Source organism: Jaculus jaculus, chromosome 4 (genome assembly GCF_020740685.1).
Source record: "Jaculus jaculus isolate mJacJac1 chromosome 4, mJacJac1.mat.Y.cur, whole genome shotgun sequence".
Classification (NCBI taxonomy): domain Eukaryota; kingdom Metazoa; phylum Chordata; class Mammalia; order Rodentia; family Dipodidae; genus Jaculus; species Jaculus jaculus.
The window spans coordinates 152,347,172-152,365,497 of record NC_059105.1 but is presented as its reverse complement, the minus strand read 5'-3'; the positions used below and the strand labels follow the sequence as shown (position 1 = coordinate 152,365,497).

At 38.8% G+C, this 18,326-nt stretch overlaps 1 protein-coding gene across 1 annotated transcript in view; it reads right to left on the bottom strand.

Moving 5' to 3' along the window:
- Crybg3 (crystallin beta-gamma domain containing 3) overlaps window positions 1–18,326 on the bottom strand; it is a 124,954-nt gene that overhangs the window by 50,436 nt on the left and 56,192 nt on the right. The window contains exons 5-11 of the mRNA XM_045147411.1: window positions 16,503–16,547; window positions 16,160–16,275; window positions 14,261–14,408; window positions 5,713–5,849; window positions 4,810–4,924; window positions 3,170–3,205; window positions 18–151 (exon numbers count right to left, since the gene is read on the bottom strand). Of these exons, the coding sequence (XP_045003346.1) occupies window positions 18–151; window positions 3,170–3,205; window positions 4,810–4,924; window positions 5,713–5,849; window positions 14,261–14,408; window positions 16,160–16,275; window positions 16,503–16,547 (731 nt within the window). The remainder of the gene's footprint in view (window positions 1–17; window positions 152–3,169; window positions 3,206–4,809; window positions 4,925–5,712; window positions 5,850–14,260; window positions 14,409–16,159; window positions 16,276–16,502; window positions 16,548–18,326) is intronic.

Here is an 18,326-nt window from a genome sequence, read left to right as displayed (position 1 = left end):
GAAAACCTGACACTCACACTCCACCAACGACACGCATCGATCCAATCCCATGGAAGTTCTTATCGCTTTTTAAAAAATTAGGGACAGAATCGATATGTTCACTAAACTCTTTGGTCTTTCCATGGAAGTGAGGTTTTTCATAAATAATAACCTGAAAAATATGAAAATATCTTTTAACATGCTGGTAATTTAGAATATATACATTTCGATTTACTTAAGGGACACTAAAGACCACAATATGAATAACCACTATTTGCTTTTATTTCCATTTATTTTACAGTACAACAATGTGTTTGATATCAATAAAAAGTGTATGAGTCATTATCACCATTAAGGAAAGCAATTAATAACATGGTTGTGGTGGTTCGATTCAGGTGTACCCCAGAAACATAGGTGTTCTAAATGCTAGGTTCCCAGCTGATGGAGATTTGGGAATTAATGCCTCCTGGAGGCAGTGTATTATTGGGGGTGGACTTATGGGTGTTATAGCCAGTGTCCCCTTGCCAGTGTTTGACAGACTGTTTTGTTATTGTTGTCCATCTGATGTTGGCTAGGAGGTGATGTCCACCCTCTGCTCATAACATCATTTTCCCCTGCCATCATGGAGCTTCTCCTTGAGTCTGTAAGCCAAAATAAAGCTTTTTGTCCCACAAGCTGCTCTTGGTCAGGTGATTTCTACCAGCAACATGAACCTGACTGCAACAATGGTTCTTCCATATTAATATACCTGGCGAAGATTACATTTTTCTGGTCACCCAAATGCAAAGATTATCTTATGGGCCAAATTGCCCTACAACTGACCCTTTAGTTAACTTTATCCATTTACTCCTATATTTTGAATTTACTACAGATCTGCCTGATATCGCTTGAATTTCTACTGTAAGAAGTAAAAACTTTTCAGAAGTTCCAGTTCGTAAAAGTAAGACAACTATGGAGGTTAAGAAAACATATATTTCTGCTTACAACGCTAGTTGCTCCTATGGTTGTTAATACATGGGGAGAAGAAATATACATGTGCACTTTTAAATTTAAAAATGCAAAAGTTCCAAAATATGAAATGATTGAACCCTCAAGTGTTTTGTCAACTGGATATTTGATTCCAATTCAGGGGTTTGGGGTAATGATCATAATGGAAAATAAATCAACAGCATCGCATTTGTTCTCAGTTTAGAGTGATGCAATATTCACTCCAGCCATTCTGCTGTCTGCTGCTTCCTTTGGCACCAGCTGCCCTAAATATGTGGGAGTGATAATAGTGTCATCTGCACATAACTCCTTCCTCAGCCCTCTCTATGGTAATACAGGACAGTCTGTGCAGAATTGGGCAACCTGAGATGCAGTGAATACGGGCCCAGGTATAAATGTACAAAACCAAAACATTATCATTTCCTTGTGCTACAAACAGTATTATTGACTAGAAAAATGACATAATACTGATCTTGATGTTTTCACTCAGTAGATTTTGCCAGGAAGGTTTAAAAGAAAAGTCTCATTCAAATTTAATAGTTGCTACATGTGATAACACCATGCAAATTTAGTAAGAAGTAGCAATCCTTTGATGAGTAAGCCATCTTGACATCATCGAAAATGTTTATAAATCTCCATATAACTTATAAATTATCATTACTCATGGCAATCAATTGATTTACACATGTCTATATCCTGCATTAGGCTGGAAATGCCTAAGGACAGCCCAGGCTGTTATTCTTGAAGGCCTAAATCCCCAGACCCAGAAACTGCCTCAGGGGTCACACAAGAGTTGCGTAGGAAACTCTACATCTATCAGACCTGGAAATGCACAGCTGCAGTTTCAAAGTCCCCTGGGAAAGGTGAAGGTACCTCTGAGAATGGAAACTAAACCAAGGATTTTTTTTTAAACCCAGAGGATTCCAGCAGCATTCAAGGTTCATGAAATATATTCTGAAAATATAGATGTTACGACTCCATCCACATGACGGAGGATATTGCCTTCAGTTCCATGACTGGGAAGCTGAGCAGCCGGATGGGTGATGTCTGCTTTCAAGCTGTCCCCGCTGGAGGTGCTACCTGCAATCTTTGAGGACTATTTGCGTCTCTGACCACATCATGGATTTCCTTCCTTTCTCTTCTTTGCTTCTAAACTTTTATTTTATGTCATTTTATTTTGGGTTTTTTTTTTTTTTTTTTGGTGTAGGGTCTTGCTCTAGCCCAGGCTGACCTGGAATTCACTATGTAATTTCAGTGTGGCCTTGAACTCACAGCAATCCTCCCACCCCTGCCTCCCCAGTGCTGGCATTAAAGGAGTGCTCCACGATGCCCAGCTTTGTATGTGTACGTGTGCCAGTGTCTCTTGTTGCTGCAAACAAATGCCCATTCCGCTTTTCACTGGTGGCTGGGAAAATGAATCAGAGCCAGCACTCTTTGCAAGCAAATGCCTTTAACTGATGAGCCATCTCCTCTGTTCTCTCTCTCCTTTAACACACACACACACACACACACATATTTTAGAGAGAAAGAGAGAATTGACACACCAGGACCTCAGTCACTGAAATTGAACTCCAGAAGCTTGTGCCGCGTAGTGGGCATGTGCGACCTTGCACTTGCCTCATCTTTGTGCATCTGGCTTATGGGTGGGATCTGGAACGTGGAGCATGGGTCCATAGGCTTTGCAGGCAAGCTCCTTTACTGCTAAGCCCTCTCTCCAGCCCTCCTTTAACACATGTTTAAGTGTATTTCCTGCTTTCTTTCCTCTCCCACTGGGCTTGATCCTGGTATGACCTGGTTTTAGTTGCCTCTACTCTCCCTTTTAGATTCTCACACTTGCATGGATCTATAAGAGCTTTACCTCTAACTCCTTATCAGCTTTGATCTTCCTAGCTTGCATTAACTACCAGCTATCTCAACACCTCACTGCCAAACAAAAGTTAAGCCTGTCACCTTCCTAGGTGGTGGGCACCTAGTAGGTCTGTGGGAGCTAACAATACAGACCTCTATCTCTGTATATTTTATCCCCACCATTCACAACAATAGGATAGGCACCCAGAAATCCTTCCATGTAGTCATTTCTGCACATTTACTGCAATCTCCATTAGCTGTGTAGCACGTACTTGGGTGACTGTTTTCATTCTGACTCAAAAATACCTAAATTGAGGCTCAGCCTTACCCTGCAACAAGTCTGTTGAAGACTTACCTTTAAGTTCATAGGCATTTCCACCTTCAGTCCACCCTAAAGATGACAAGATATTTTAAAACATATGTAATATGTAAAATATATGAAAGTAACTAAATGGCCTATACGTAGGTTTTAAAAGTCTAAGTAGGACTATGTAGCAGTTAAATTTAAGTAAATTTTAAATCTTTGTCTTGTGACTAAAATTTTTATTAAGCTAAATTAAGTATGTAATTTGCAAATGGTTTCATAAAAATTCTAAATGCAAAGTTATAGACATTTTTAATAAAAAAATACAAAATTGGTTGTTATTGTATATATGTAAGAATGATTGAGATGGGGAGGGGATATGATGGAGAATGGAATTTCAAAGGGGAAAGTGGGGTGGGGGAGGGTATTACCATGGGATATTTTTTATAATCATGGAAAATGTTAATACAAATTGAGAAAAAAAGTTCAAAATTACATTGTAGATAGATAGATCAATAGATATAGATATCTACAACAGTCAAAATCCAACTCATATTTCTCTATATTAATGTAGAAAGGGTGAGAAATTCTATAAAGGTTCCAGATTACAACAAGGAGGAAAACTAGGATTTAGTATTTTAAGCATGCAAGAGAAATTAAAAGATTCAATCCTACTGCTGAATACCCACACACAAGAGTAGAATTGCTAGTGGATGCATAAGTTACATTTGATTGAGTAGATTTCTAAGCTACCTATCCAAACATCTCCCCTAGGTTTTCTAAATTACAACACTGAACTATTCTCAACGTTTTATCCAAGTTCCATGTACAGAGTTAAGTATATGTGATGTTTTAGTGACATTTAGGTTATACACCCTAAGTAGCAATTCCTTTCTCACACACACTCAAAAAAAAAAAAAAACCATAACTCTTGGAATTTTATTATTTAAAATGTTACCCCACATTGTGATGTTTCTTAAACTTTCTTTACTTGTCCTTGTCTCAATTTTTCAAGGCTCACAGCCTACATTTAATTGAAAAGTTTGCTTTAAATTACAAAAAAGAATGTCTGCCACAAAATGTTGCATGCATGTTAATTTTTAAGAAGGTAAACACTGCTGGGCATGGTGGCGCACGCCTTTAATCCCAGCACTCAGGAGGCAGAGGTAGGAGGATCGCTGTGAGTTCAAGGCCACCCTGAGACTACATAGTGAATTCCAGGTCAGCCTGAGCTAGAATGAAACCCTACCTCGAAAAAACAAAAACAAAAACAAAAAACAAAAAACAAAAAAAAAAAAGAAAAGAAAGAAAAGAGAAAAAGAAACAAAAAGAAGGTAAACATTGACAGAGTTTCAAATTATTATTAATCTATGCTTATTATTCATTATGAAAATGGAAGAGTATAATTTACTACAACTAATTTTCTAATGAGCTGCAACAAAACAAACGCAGAACCCTACTAAACATTTACAATCTTCACAGAACCATATATTTAAAAGGAAACTGCATATATTATAATAAACTTGGCACAAATCAAAGTAAACTCAGACAGTCTATATAATACTACAGAAAGGCAATATGTAGTTTGCCAACTCAGTGACAACCCTCATTTGTTGAGATTGAGGTTTGAGTTACTTAGCCAGAGATTAACGTGCGCTGGGAAAGGAAAGCTTCCTTATTAATTTGCTTACCATTTGGAGTGGATACAATGATTTCATTTCTGCTGCAGAAATCTCAAAGAGCCCTTGGTCTTCCTCCAAAACTGTAGCTTGCCCCTTAAAATTAATATCTGGGTAGGCAAGCCAACTAAATAAGGAATAAATGGTTGGTTAAAGTGTAATAAATGATACTTGAGTCTGATTCTATAAGAGGCAAAAAGGCAATAAAAATTCCCATTATATAATTATATTAGTAAAATACACCAGAGTGATTTGTCAGACATCATTTGATAATAACAGTTAACACATATTTAAGCACTTACATTTACATACTATATAGCTTATAAATCTGATCTCTTTCTAAGCACTATGTATTATTTTTTACTATAACTTTCTAAGATCTACAACATACACTGCCTTTAATTCAAGTAGGCTATAATTTATAAATCAAACCAAGCGTCAAATCCTTTTTCACCAGCTAGTAGCCTGGGACAAATTACTCATCTATTACCTGAGGGTAACATCACCTGCCTCTCACAACTTGAGAATTAACAAACAAAACAGTAACATGTGCTGGACACTTGGGAGGCATTAATACTTAAAACATGCTAGAAATAGTTCAGTCTACAGAATTTTAGGCCATGATGCTTTTATTTCTCAATCCCAAAGTATGTTCAGTGAAAAGATGACATCCTCCATCTATCAAGAACTATGAGGATTCTAAAACCTGCTTCTGTGAGTCATACATCAAAATCTTAATTGGACCCAAAGAAAGACAGAATCCATTTTAAACCATAAAGTTATCTTTCTTTAGTATGCAGAAGCATACAAAAAAAAATAACTAAAACTTCAGCAGTATGTCATCTACTAAAATATGAAGCAAAAAGCTAACTTCAGTGGTCATCAATCCTCCAGTAAAAAAAAACTGATACATACACGCCTGACTTCACGGTGAATAAGGTAGATTTGGGGATATTCAGCTCTTCCAAATTGGGGACTGATCTCTGAATGTAGATTGGACCAAACCCTAGGTCAGACTGTGGGCAAAGCTCTATCTCTGGAATGCTGCAGTCCTGAAAAAGAAAATAATTTGACTTTGAAATCATCTGGAGACACACAGGCTACTATTCTAAACACCCTAGACATACACTTACAATGATTTTATTGTTCAGCATTTCTTCAAAAAGAAATTAATACAAATGAAATACTGGTGTTCTGCAAGCAAACTTTAAAAGCAATTTTTCTAAGTAATCAGATTAATAACATGGAAATTATACATGCTATCACTAGAAAATTTACTGCCCATTTTTCTTCTGCTTAATTTTTTTAAAAATAATTGTTCATCAAGAAAGGGATAGAGTGCCAAAAGATTTGATTGACAAAGGTCTAAAAGCTTCCCTTCTCGGTAGCTTAACAAAGTCTAAAGTAAAGGGAGGAAGGGATTTAAATACAAGGTGATCCCAGGAGGGCCATAAAACATAAATAACACAGAGGCAAGGTCCTGCCCTTCAGCATGTTTGCCTAGTTTACATGGACAAAAGAAATGGGAACTGGAGGTGAGGGGAAAGGAAATCTGTTTCCCTATTTGTGAGACTCCTGTTTTCTTGAATGCCAGTTGGTTCAATGAAGACAGACATTATGAAATGACCCTACACTGTAGCTTTAAAAAAAAGCAAGTGCCCATTGTGATAACGTCCAGTCCCACCTACCTTTAAAATTACATGTGCATAGCCTTACCTAGTCCCACTATCAAGGTGGAAGCTTTTACAAAGGTCCTGCTCTCAATGGCCAGGCAAGCAGGAGGTTGTCTTCACACAGCTAAGTTTCTGAGACCCCTATTTCCTAGAGACACTCCTTAGATCAATACCCAATCACATCCAAGTCATTTGCTTGCTTCTGCACACTCTAAAGGTCCACGCTCACTTCCCACGGCTGTGTCACACGGGCTCTCCTGCATTTTCTGCCTCCACAATGGACTCAGGAAGCTTTGCAGGTGATTGTATGTTGCAATCAAAGAAAACACTCTGTGCATTTTCACTAATAAAGATCTCTAAAGGCAGTCAAATCAAACCAAAAAAAAAAATTTAAAAAAAAACACCTCATCCCTTTTTAGGGAATTAGAATCACAATTATTTTTGCCTTCCCAAAACTACAGAAACCAGTCTCTCTGAACACACAAACCACCTCTGTACCTATAAGTGTTTAATTACATAACTCGTTTAAATAGCAGAATTCTCACCTCTAACTTCTTGAAAGTTAAGTGAATGCATTTTAATGAAATGTTTAAGTAATGCAGTAACCATTAGAGGTGCCGTTTATTAGAAACTGAACAATTGCATTTTTATTATGATTTTCACAATATTAAAACCTCAATTTTAAACTCTTTAGGCTTTCCCAAACTGAGTTTTCACTAATTGTTGCAGTTACCTTCCTATTGATGGACAAACACCCAACCAAAAGCAGCTTATGGGAGGAAAGGGTTTATTTCAGGCTCATGGAGTCCAGGGGAAGCTCCATCATGGCAGAAGCAGCTGGCTCACTTGCATTGATCTAAGCGCAGAGAAACGAGTCCAGGAAGTACCAACAGCCTGAGCTGAAGCCACCAGAGCTCAAACTGGCTCCCGACACTCCTAGAAGGGCTGGACTACAGATGTGCTCTCAGTGATACAGCTCCTATAGCAGAGATCTGCCTGCTGGGGACTTAACTAGGAAGCTATCCCTTAATAAACACCTGAGTCTATGAGGCCATACATTCACACCACTACATTCTGCCCTTGGCCTCTGCAGACTCATGGCCATATCACAATGCAAAGATCTGTAGGCTATTCTGGTTTTTTTTTTTTTTTTTTTTTTTTTTGGTTTTTCGAGGTAGGGTCTCACTCTTGTCCAGGCTGACCTGGAATTAACTCTGTAGTCTCAGGGTGGCCTTGAACTCATGGCGATCCTCCTACCTCTGCCTCCCGAGTGCTAGGATTAAAGGCATGCGCCACCACGCCCGGCTGTGTAGGCTATTCTGATGAGAGTTTAGAAATGCTAAATGCAGAGAGAACTGTGGACTGTGAAGACTTTGACTTAAGGAACTTTTTTAAATTTTTGGTTTTTCGAGGCAGGGTCTCAATCTAGGCCAGGCTGACCTGGAATTCACTGTGTATTCTCAGGCCAGCCTCGACCTCACTCATCCTCCTACCTCTGCTTCCCGAGTTCTGGGATTAAAAGCATGTGCCACCACGCCCAGCTGATTTACGAACTTTTAAAGGGGAAGCAGACAACCTTTTTGGAACTTGCATACTAGCAGAAAGGCTGGTTGTATTCTACCCAAGCCCTAAGAATTTGAGCAAGGTTAAATTTAAAAGTACTTGGGGTGGGGAGACTGGAGAGATTGCTCAGTGGTTAAGGCACTTGCCTGTACAGCCTAACAACCGGGGTTGGACTCCCCAGTACCCACGTAAAGCTATATGCACAATGTAGCCCGTACATCTGGAGTTTCTTTGTGGTGGCTGGAGAGCCTGGTATACCCATTCATTCTGTCTGTCTCTCTTCTCTTTATTTCTTTCTCTCTCTGCTTGCAAATAAATATATATTTTTTTTTAATTTTAAAAAAATAGGCTGGGCATGGTGGCACTCACCTTTAATCCCTACCTGGAAAAGAAAAAAAATAAATAAAAATAATGGACTGGTATGCTTGGCAGAAGGCATAGAACACAAAGATATGAAAAATGTACTGTTTATTACAGAAAACATTCAAACAAGTTCAATGTTACTGGCTCACAGAATGGTTTTACTGAAGCTTCAATTGTTAAGCAGATTACCATCAGCAAGAGTGGGCCAACTGTTTTGCATTGAAACTATGGAAATGATGCCCTGAAGGTGAGCTGTGGATGGTTCAAATGAATAGGAATCCATTTTTTTTTTAAACACTGATGAATTCTAAAGAAGTATGCTATTCTTTGAGGTCAAGATTTACCCCACCCCACCCCCTCGCCCCCATTTACAAATTTTGCTATGCTGCACACTTGAGTACTATTTGTTTTGGAAGCATGAAAAAATGCAGAAAAGTGATCATGAAGTTCACATGGTTCCAGAAGCCACGGCTGATATGTGGCATGTAAAACAGAGTAGAAATCTCTGTGTTTGAGGCCAAGTAAGGCTACTGGATGAAGGTGAACTAGATTGACTCCTGAGATGTGTGGTGTGTGAGGCAGGGTAGAAACCTCTGTATTAGAGACCAAGTAAAACCATTGTTTGGAGCTCTGAAGATGAACCATGATTTGCAGTGTAAACCCAAAGATGTTCTGGATATGCCAGACTATCAATGGCTACCATAGAGCACTGCTTGCTCAAATGTTTGCCCAGGCTGTGACAAGCCCAGCTGGAGGGGTAAAATTGGAAATCCAGAGACTGTCATCACTGGTTATGGATGTCAGACTTAAACTGCAGATGCTTAATATATACCAGCTGGTTACTGATTTGTAATGGTTCAGTCTCTCCTTGTTACACCTTATTGCATTTGAAATGCTTACTCTGTGCTATATGTGTTGGAAGAATGCAAGTAATGTTTTGATATGACCGAGCTCCCAGTTAAGAGACAGTCTTAAATATCAGATGAGACCTGGGACTTTAAATGGTGTTAAGGTTGGTAAAGACTGTGGGGACCTTTGAAGTTGGACTGAGTGAAATTTGCATTGTGAGATGGTCATGAGTCTATGGGGACAGAGGTAGGGACATGAAGAATTGGTGGTGTGGCCCCATAGACTCAGGCATTTTTTCCTACGATTGAACTTGCAACTTGAGTCTCCAACAGCCCAGCAAGAGGAGGTGTCACTGAGGGCAAATATTGGAGTCTAGCCCTAAGGAATGTAAGCAACCAGTTTGAGCTCTGACTGTTCTTTATACTGTCTGATTTGGAATACAGCTGTTGGTGGTATCCTTCTTGGATCTGTAGAAGGGATCCACCTTCTTTGGCCCCTGATGGAACTTCCCCTGAAATTTCCAAGCCTTAAATAACCCCTTTCTTCCCACAAGCTGATTCTAGCTGTGTGTTTGTCCTAGCAACAAGAAGCTAACTTCTCCCATTACTATGGTAAGGAATGTAAGATATTAACTAGAATATGTTTCTCTATGAATTCATATGCATTTTAAACCATGTTAAGAATCTGGTATCTAACAAATTGCATTAAAATGAGATGTCACAATTATCTTTCCAAAAGCATATTTAGATCAAAAAATACTCATATACTGTTAAAATAATAACAATTCATAATTATTGTGTATCACTATTCTCTATAAGCTGCTATAGTTCCTTAAAAATACACAAAACCAAATTTATACACTCTATTTTCAGAAAATTAGTTCTAAAATGCATATGCTAGAAGAGCACAAGTTAAAACTGCCTTTAAAATATCAAAGCATAGAGTCTGGGAAGATGGCTCGCCGTTAAAAGTGCTTATTTGCAAAGCTTGCTTTCCCAGGTTCAATTCCCTAGCTGCCCACTTATAGTGGGATACTAAATTGACCTAAAGTTTTAGCATTTTATTTGCAGTGGTAAAAGACCCTGGTGCACTCATATGTAAACACACATAAATAAAAAAACAATAAATATTTATATATGCAAGCATATTTCCTTCTAGATATTCACTTAAAAATTAATCAGAAATGACAGAATAATCACCTATCATCAATGGTCATTTGTACACTCTTTTTTTTAAATCTTATTTTACTTAATTTTTTCTCAATTTTTTTTTTAAATTTAATTTATTAGTTTTCTTTTCAGTAAATACAGGCAGTTTGGTACCATTATTTAGGCTCATCTGTGATCTACCCCCTCCCATTAGACCCTCCTTGTTATTGAAAATGGGTCGTGCATTGTGGAGTTAGCCCCCAGTTATTAGTATGATAAATGTCTCTGAAATTCATGACCCAACATGTAACTTTTAAAAACATTTTCTATGATTACAAAAAATATCCCCTGGTAATACCCTCCCTTCCCACCCCCTTTACCCCTTAGAAATTCCATTCTCCATCATATCCCCTCCCCATCTCAATAAGTCTCTCTTTTATTTTGATGTCGTGATCTTTCCCTCCTCCTATGATGGTCTTGTGTAGGTAGTGTCAGGCACTATGAAGTCATGGATATCGAGGCCATTTTATGTCTGGAGGGATGTACACTCTTAATAGTAGAGTGCTGTGAACATTATTTCAAATCCTTCCATATTAATGTTCTCCCAGGGCTCTAAGGTACGTAGCAGAATGCATTACTAAGTGTCTCACACAAGCAAGTTTCCTCTGCATTGTGTTACATAAACAATGTTTGGGTGGTGTACTTTAAAAGGGGAAAAACTGAGAGGCATTCATTCATGTCTACAATAACACAGAGGAAATAGCACACCAGCAAATGCATAATGACAGCTAAAATAAAAATAAAAATAAAATAAAAACAAGAAGCCACATGTTCCCAGCTACCTTTATTACAAGCCCAGTCTTTACTACATTTGACTGAAAAAGTTACCCCTAGGCTCTGTCTTCAGAGTGAATGTTCACAAAAATAGCATCTTTTACAAGGTTTGTTTAGTTCTTGATGGACAAAGGCAGTCAAACGCTAACAATTGAAGGGTACTTTGTGGTACCTAGCAACAATAAACAGTTTACTCTACAAGTTTGCTGTCTTCCTTCCACACTTCCCTAGTCATGCTAGATTTCGCAAACACAGCCTGGTGGAGACCACTAGAAAAATTAGTAGAAATAGAGAAATAATTATAGGAAAGAAACAGTGTCAGAATGAACTACAGTTTAAAATAGTTAACACAAAATAAAATCCATAGCTTCCACTTTATATTATATGCTTTTAGTCCCCAAGTGAACAGTGAAGCTCTCTCTTCATGGCAACCTGCGCATCCTCGGCCATATGAAAAAATGTCACACCTTTAAAACTCACGGGAAATTCACACATAGTAAACATAGCAATCTCAAATACACACTGGCTCTACTTTCAACAACAAAAACAAAAGCACTTGATGAAGATTTGCCACATGGCTGTTACCATCCCAATTGTTTTCACTGAAGGCAATGATGAACCTTGCATAAAATCTACAAGTGGGGAACACCTGCTCCACATGTTCACCGCTGAATAAAGACACCCTGGAGAACCCACGTCTAAGGGCATGGAATCTTTCAGACAAGGGCAACTAAACTAAGACAGTGAAACAAGGCAAGTCAACATTAGTCTAGGTGGATTTGGAAGGACAACAGCCACCATAAGCAAGAAAAAGAAGGTGTCTATACACAGAATTATAACATGGTGGGAGAAAAAAGGAGGAATTTGATGCCTGAACCCCATATCACAAGATAGTTAAAACAATGATAATGTTTCTTCTGGGCAATGCTGAATAGCTTTATTTTCCTTCCACACTGAAAGTGTGGGTACTCACAGTGCCATTAAAATAAAAAAAAAAAAAATGACTCCAAGATAAAGCAATGGAATAAGGGAGGAATGCAAGCCCCACATAGTATAGTCCAAAAAAAAAAAAGGCCTGTATGCAAATGTATACGTTCAAATATCGATGTTCAGAAGATTATATTTGTTTGATTTTATTCCTGTTTGATTTTAAGGGATTTGTTTGGGTGGCTGGTTGCCAACCCTTGCTCATTTTTTTCCCCCTCCACTAGGTTTGGCATGGTGCCCGATATTCACCAGGCAGACACAAAACCACAAGTCATACAGATCCCCGAAGATTCCACCTACAAACTAATTACACATTTCAGAGTGGTCCTAGCAAGTTAGCCAATTAAATGAACACTGAAATGTGTTTTGCAGATCGGATCAGGAAAGCAGACCCCCTGCCTTACACATCTCAATCTCCTTGAGTTGTCCCTATGCCACCTCCGGGACTCACAAAGGAGGCTCTATTGGGACCTTTCGTAGCTCCCGTGTGGCCCAATTCCTGCTGATGCTTTCAAGATTCCTATCAGATGCCCTTTACTCCAGGTCAGCTGCCCCTTCCTAGCGAGTCTCCCAGGAACGGCACAGCACTTCTTCCCAGGTGCCATATGGTCAAGTGACTCAACTGTTCCTCCCCAAACACTGAGCAATTGCACCAAGGGCCATAATGCATTGGTATTTCTAAACCCTGTGCCCACTATGGTTATCAGGTACACGAGCAGATGCAAATATTTGTTACAAAGGTATGCTCACAGTGTTGATTCATGCAGGATATATGTGAACAGGACTCTGTGATGACTTCAGGACCTCAGTGTGCCATCTTTAAATGTTCCTGTAAATGTTTTCAACTATCAAAAGCTCAGAACTGGGCGTGGTGGTGCACACCTTTAATCCCAGCACCTGGGAGGCAGAGGTAGGAGGATCGCCATGAGTTCGAGGCCACCCTGAGACTACATAGTGAATTCCAGGTCAGCCTGGGCTAGAGTGAGACCCTACCTCGAAAAACCAAAATAATAATAATAAAATAAAAAGCTTAGTAACATGATCAATTTGTGGTTTGTTTTCCCATAATGTATGCTTTTAATCAAAACCTTGAAAAAAAGCCGGGCGTGATGGTGCACACCTTTAATCCCAGCACTTGGGAGGCAGAGATAGGAGGATTGCCATGAGTTTGAGGCCACCCTGAGACTCCATAGTGAATTCCAGGTCAGCCTGGGCTAGAGTGAGACCCTACCTCGAAAAACCAAAAAAACAAAGAACAAAAAAACCCTTTAATAAATAAATTATGTATACTGTCTCACATGTATATATGAATCTTTATATCCATATCCATGGTGGTCATGTAAGTAACTGCATTATATAATGCCTTGTATAACTAACTCCTGAAGAAAACCTCAGTTCATGAAAGGAGAATCTGTTCTCATCTGAGTTCTGTTTTTTGTTTGTTTGTTTGTTTTAATCAGAATCCAGTTTTCCTCTAACCAACTACATAGCTCTTATAAAACGTTTGGCTAGTGGAGGATCTCTGTAACCTTCAATAATACTTTCCAACAGAGAATCGAAAACTAGCCTCTTTGCTTCCTTTCTGGATCCTTCTTTCTCTAATATTCCCTGACATACTCACATATATGCAAACACACATGCATGCACAAAGTTATATTAAGCAGAAGCAATCTAAACTAGAAAAGGATATATTTGAAAATTCTGGCTTTTTGCATAAAGATTCCTATATGATATATACCTATCATTTTATGTGTGTGTGTGCGTGTGTGTGTGTGTATATATATATATATATATATATATATATATATATATATATATATAGAGAGAGAGAGAGAGAGAGAGAGAGAGAGAGAGAGAGAGAACCATTTATAATCATCCATTTAAACATTTTATATGTAAAATTAAAATTTAGCAATATGATGGTGAAGATCAAAAGTTATCACAAACTCCAGCAACTAACTCTAAGTGTTGCTAGGCCACGGTGCAACTTTACTACCTGACAAATGAAAACATAATGAAGTAGGGGAAATTTAACAGTTTTCTTACCTTTACTACACGTCTGATAGAACCCAAAAGAAAGGTTCTTTCTGGGTGCTTTCTGTTCTGAAGAGTCCAGTCACGATTTAATATTTTTTCCCCTTCTTCTAACACACATTTCTGACCTTGGAAATGTGGCTTTTCATATAAAATCCAGCTAAACAAACATAAATGCATATGATCAACTAAATTCAATTTTCTAAGAAGTAGGGTACAAAATAAGTGCTACATAGTCACAGATCATTTAAATTTTTTAAAATGTATTTATTTTTATAATTTTATATATTTGTTTGCAAGCAGAGACAGACAGAAGAAACAGACAGAGAGAATGGGTGTACCATGACTATCAGCAGCTGCAAATGGACTCCAGATGCCTGTGCCACGTTGTGCATACGGCTTTACATGGGTACTGGGCAATCAAACTCAGGCTGTTAGGCTCTGCAGGCAAACTCCTTACTTAACTGCTAAACCACTGCTCCAGGACCCATTTTAATTGGTTTTTTTTTTTTTTTTTTGGTTTTTCAAGGTAGGGTCTTGCTCTAGCTCAGGCTGACCTGAAACTCACTCTATAGCCCAGGGTGGCCTCGAACTCATGGCGATCCTCTTCCCTCTGCCTCCTGAGTATTGGAAATAAAGGCATGTGCCACCACACCCAGCAGGCCCCATTTTAATGTTTTTTAAGGTGGATGAGCTTTCACTATTAGCATATAATGCTACATTAGAGCTAAGCTAAATAGAGAGAATTTAGCAGTTAAGGAAAAAAGTAAGCATGCATATAACTTGGAAATAAAACTACTGAACATAGTATAGTATCACAATATAGACCTATGCCTACATCTGTGCCCATGTGTACCTTATATATGCTCAGTATACAATGCTACATATTCATATAAAATATCTTAACAATTCCAAGTTACAGTTCTAACTGTGTACATAATTTTCTTATTACTGGGTATTATAGGCATGTTTCCCATTTTATTCTATGAAGACAACATTATACCAGCTTTCTTACAACATGAACACTGACCACGGGCTAATATAAACACTGGACAAGAACAGTCAGGCTCCAGTATATCCATGAGGCACATTCCATTATAACAAGAGATGTTATCCCTCATTTTTAGACCACACAAGGAATTCCACAGTTTTTGAGCATGTTCGCTATATAAGTGACTCTATGTGGTCTTCTCATTCCATAGCTTCCCACAAACTCTCATTTTCAAAGCTATGCTTCATTCGACTTGACTTGCCAAGTCTTTTGTGATAATACTGTAATTATAAAAGAACACTGATGGTATACATTATGCCTGAAACCTACTGGCTTGAAATAGTGCATATGTTTTCTGACTAGTAAATAAAATACCTAGTTATAAAACATTAGCAATATTTCAAAATATTCAGCCAACAAAAGAACATGACTAGATTTTAATATATATATACAAATAGGAGCTGCAGAGATGATGGCTCAATGGTTATGTGTGTTTCCTGCACAAGTGTGAGGGACTGGGGAGCCTGAGACCACAACAGTTCAAATCTCAACTCCACATAAAAACCTGGCTGTGACCACATACCCCTATGACCTTAGTCTTTCAGGGAAGCAGAGACCCAGGAAGCATTGGAACCCTGCTAGTTCTTGAATCAGTGAGGAGACTCTGGCTCAAAACAATGACTGGGTGGAAAAGTGATAGATCTAGACACCTGATGTTCTGCTCAGGCCACCACAGGAAAGCATCTCCCTCCCCAGCAAGCACAGGGGGGTTCCACATCCTACCACCCCCCCCACACACACACAGACACACCATACAACTCCCCCCTCAACATACACACAAAAGCAAAAAAATAGACACAAATGACAGAAAACACACGTAATTTTAGAGAACAGCTGTAACATTTTAAGAGACTTCTTACCAGCCCCTGACAACTCTGATCAGTACCCCATTTGGAAACGACCATGCTGTCGCATCAGGAATGTTAGAGTAGATCTCTTGTTTACATTTACTGCCGTGGAGATCATAGATAACCATCTGCAACATACAGTAGGTTAGGCATAATAACTAATTTTACATATGTATTTAAAAGTCCACAATGTCCTAAAATACAGAAAATAAGATACACTAAATACATAAAGCAAGCATTTAAAGCGAATCTTACCTCAGATGTTAAATAAATCATTGTCTAAATCAGTTAAACGTATTTATCTTAAACTCATCTAAACCTAACCAATTTTTTTTTAATTTTTGCCTCAGCTTACCTTCCCAGGCCTTGGGTTACATCTCAGAATTTGTCTGTCGACATTCTGAAATAATGAAAGCAGAGGATTTCAAGTGGTGAAAATACACGTAGTTCATATTCTTACCATCATATACCCAATTTGACTCATATCTGCTGACTGACCATTCTGTGTAACTTGCTTCTACAGCTAAAGATGACAGAACTGCAAATATATAAGAAAGTAATATGGTCTCATTGCTCTCAAAAATACACAGCTCAGCGGGGTCTATACCTAGATGACCACACTTAAATAACTTCTAAAAGAGAATAAGCCAAACGCGTGGGCATGATGCAAGGTAACCATCATCATGGAAATGCCTCTCGCAAGGAGGGCAGGCAATGGGACAGGGCAGCTTGGGCACGAGTGGTGTTAACAGGACTGGGGGCAGAAAGGATGTCAGTGGGTGAAAACAATGGAGCAGGTTGGGGCGGAGATAGTGCAGGAAAGAAAGGCAGCAGGAACAAGTGACTGTCCTGAGAGCAGATGCAGGTGGACAAAACAACACGGGGCTTTTAACCCCAGTAAAGGGCTGCTGCCAGATCTGATAAGCCACGGGGAACCATGAAGCCATCTTGTCAAATATCATCACTGCTTTGGAAATCATTTTGCCTTCAGGGCAACTGGTTAGTGGTATTCAAGCTACTACTATTTGCGACTAGGTCTGCTGGAGGTCAAGATACAGCTTTGGGGAATCCTTGAGAAAGTGCCATGATCTTGGCAATGTCAGCAAAGAAAGATCCTTTTTCAATGAATATTCTATGGTAGGCATTTATACATCACTATTCTTTTATTTTTTTTTTCCGAGGTAGGGTTTTATTCACTCTACTCCAGGCTGATGTGGAATTCACTATGTAGTCTTTAGGGTGGCCTCTAACTCGTGGTGATCCTCCTACCTCTGCCTCCTGAGTGCTGGGATTTAAGGCGTGCACCACCATAACTGGCTAATATTCTTTTCTTGTTTATTTTTTTTTTTTCATTTACCTGTTTCTAAACTAAAGAAGGAGGTCAAGCTCAAAGCTCTTTTCTGGCCAGGATGTTGTGGCTCTTTCTTTTCACGGAGGCCCTGCACCGTATGAACTGGAACATGAGAGCTTCCAACGGAACAGTGGTCAACAAACAGGGAAATGGTTACCTACCAGAGGTAACTTCATGAAATAAATGAGCAAAACAGAAAGTGACAACTGTACCATTTACAACACTCTGAGAAATGCAAGATATCACATGATTTACTTTGAAAAACATTAGCCAAAGACTGCAAAATCACTGGCTTCTCTAATTTATTTTATTTTTAAAGCTCTCATTATGAAATTTTGTTTTCTCACTGTTTATAGCTAAAATGATATGTGATGATATATCTGAATCAAAAAATATATCTGGGGCTGGAGAGATGGCTTAGTGGTTAAGCGCTTGTCTGTGAAGCCTAAGGACCCCGGTTCGAGGCTCGGTTCCCCAGGTCCCACGTTAGCCAGATGCACAAGGGGGCGCACGCGTCTGGAGTTCGTTTGCAGAGGCTGGAAGCCCTGGCGCGCCCATTCTCTGTCTTTCTCTGTCGCTCTCAAATAAATAAATAAAGAACCTAAAAAATATATATATATATATATATCTGAGATATTTTATAAACAAAATTTCTACAACCTCAAAATACCTTGTGGAGGAGGGCATCAGGGGGGTACTGGAATTGAACCCAGGGCCCTGCATGGTAGGTATGTGCTCTACCGCTGAGCTACATACACAGCAACCACCACAACCCCCAACACCCACTTACCTGTTTTACTGTTTTCTTTTGAGACAGGATCTCACAGA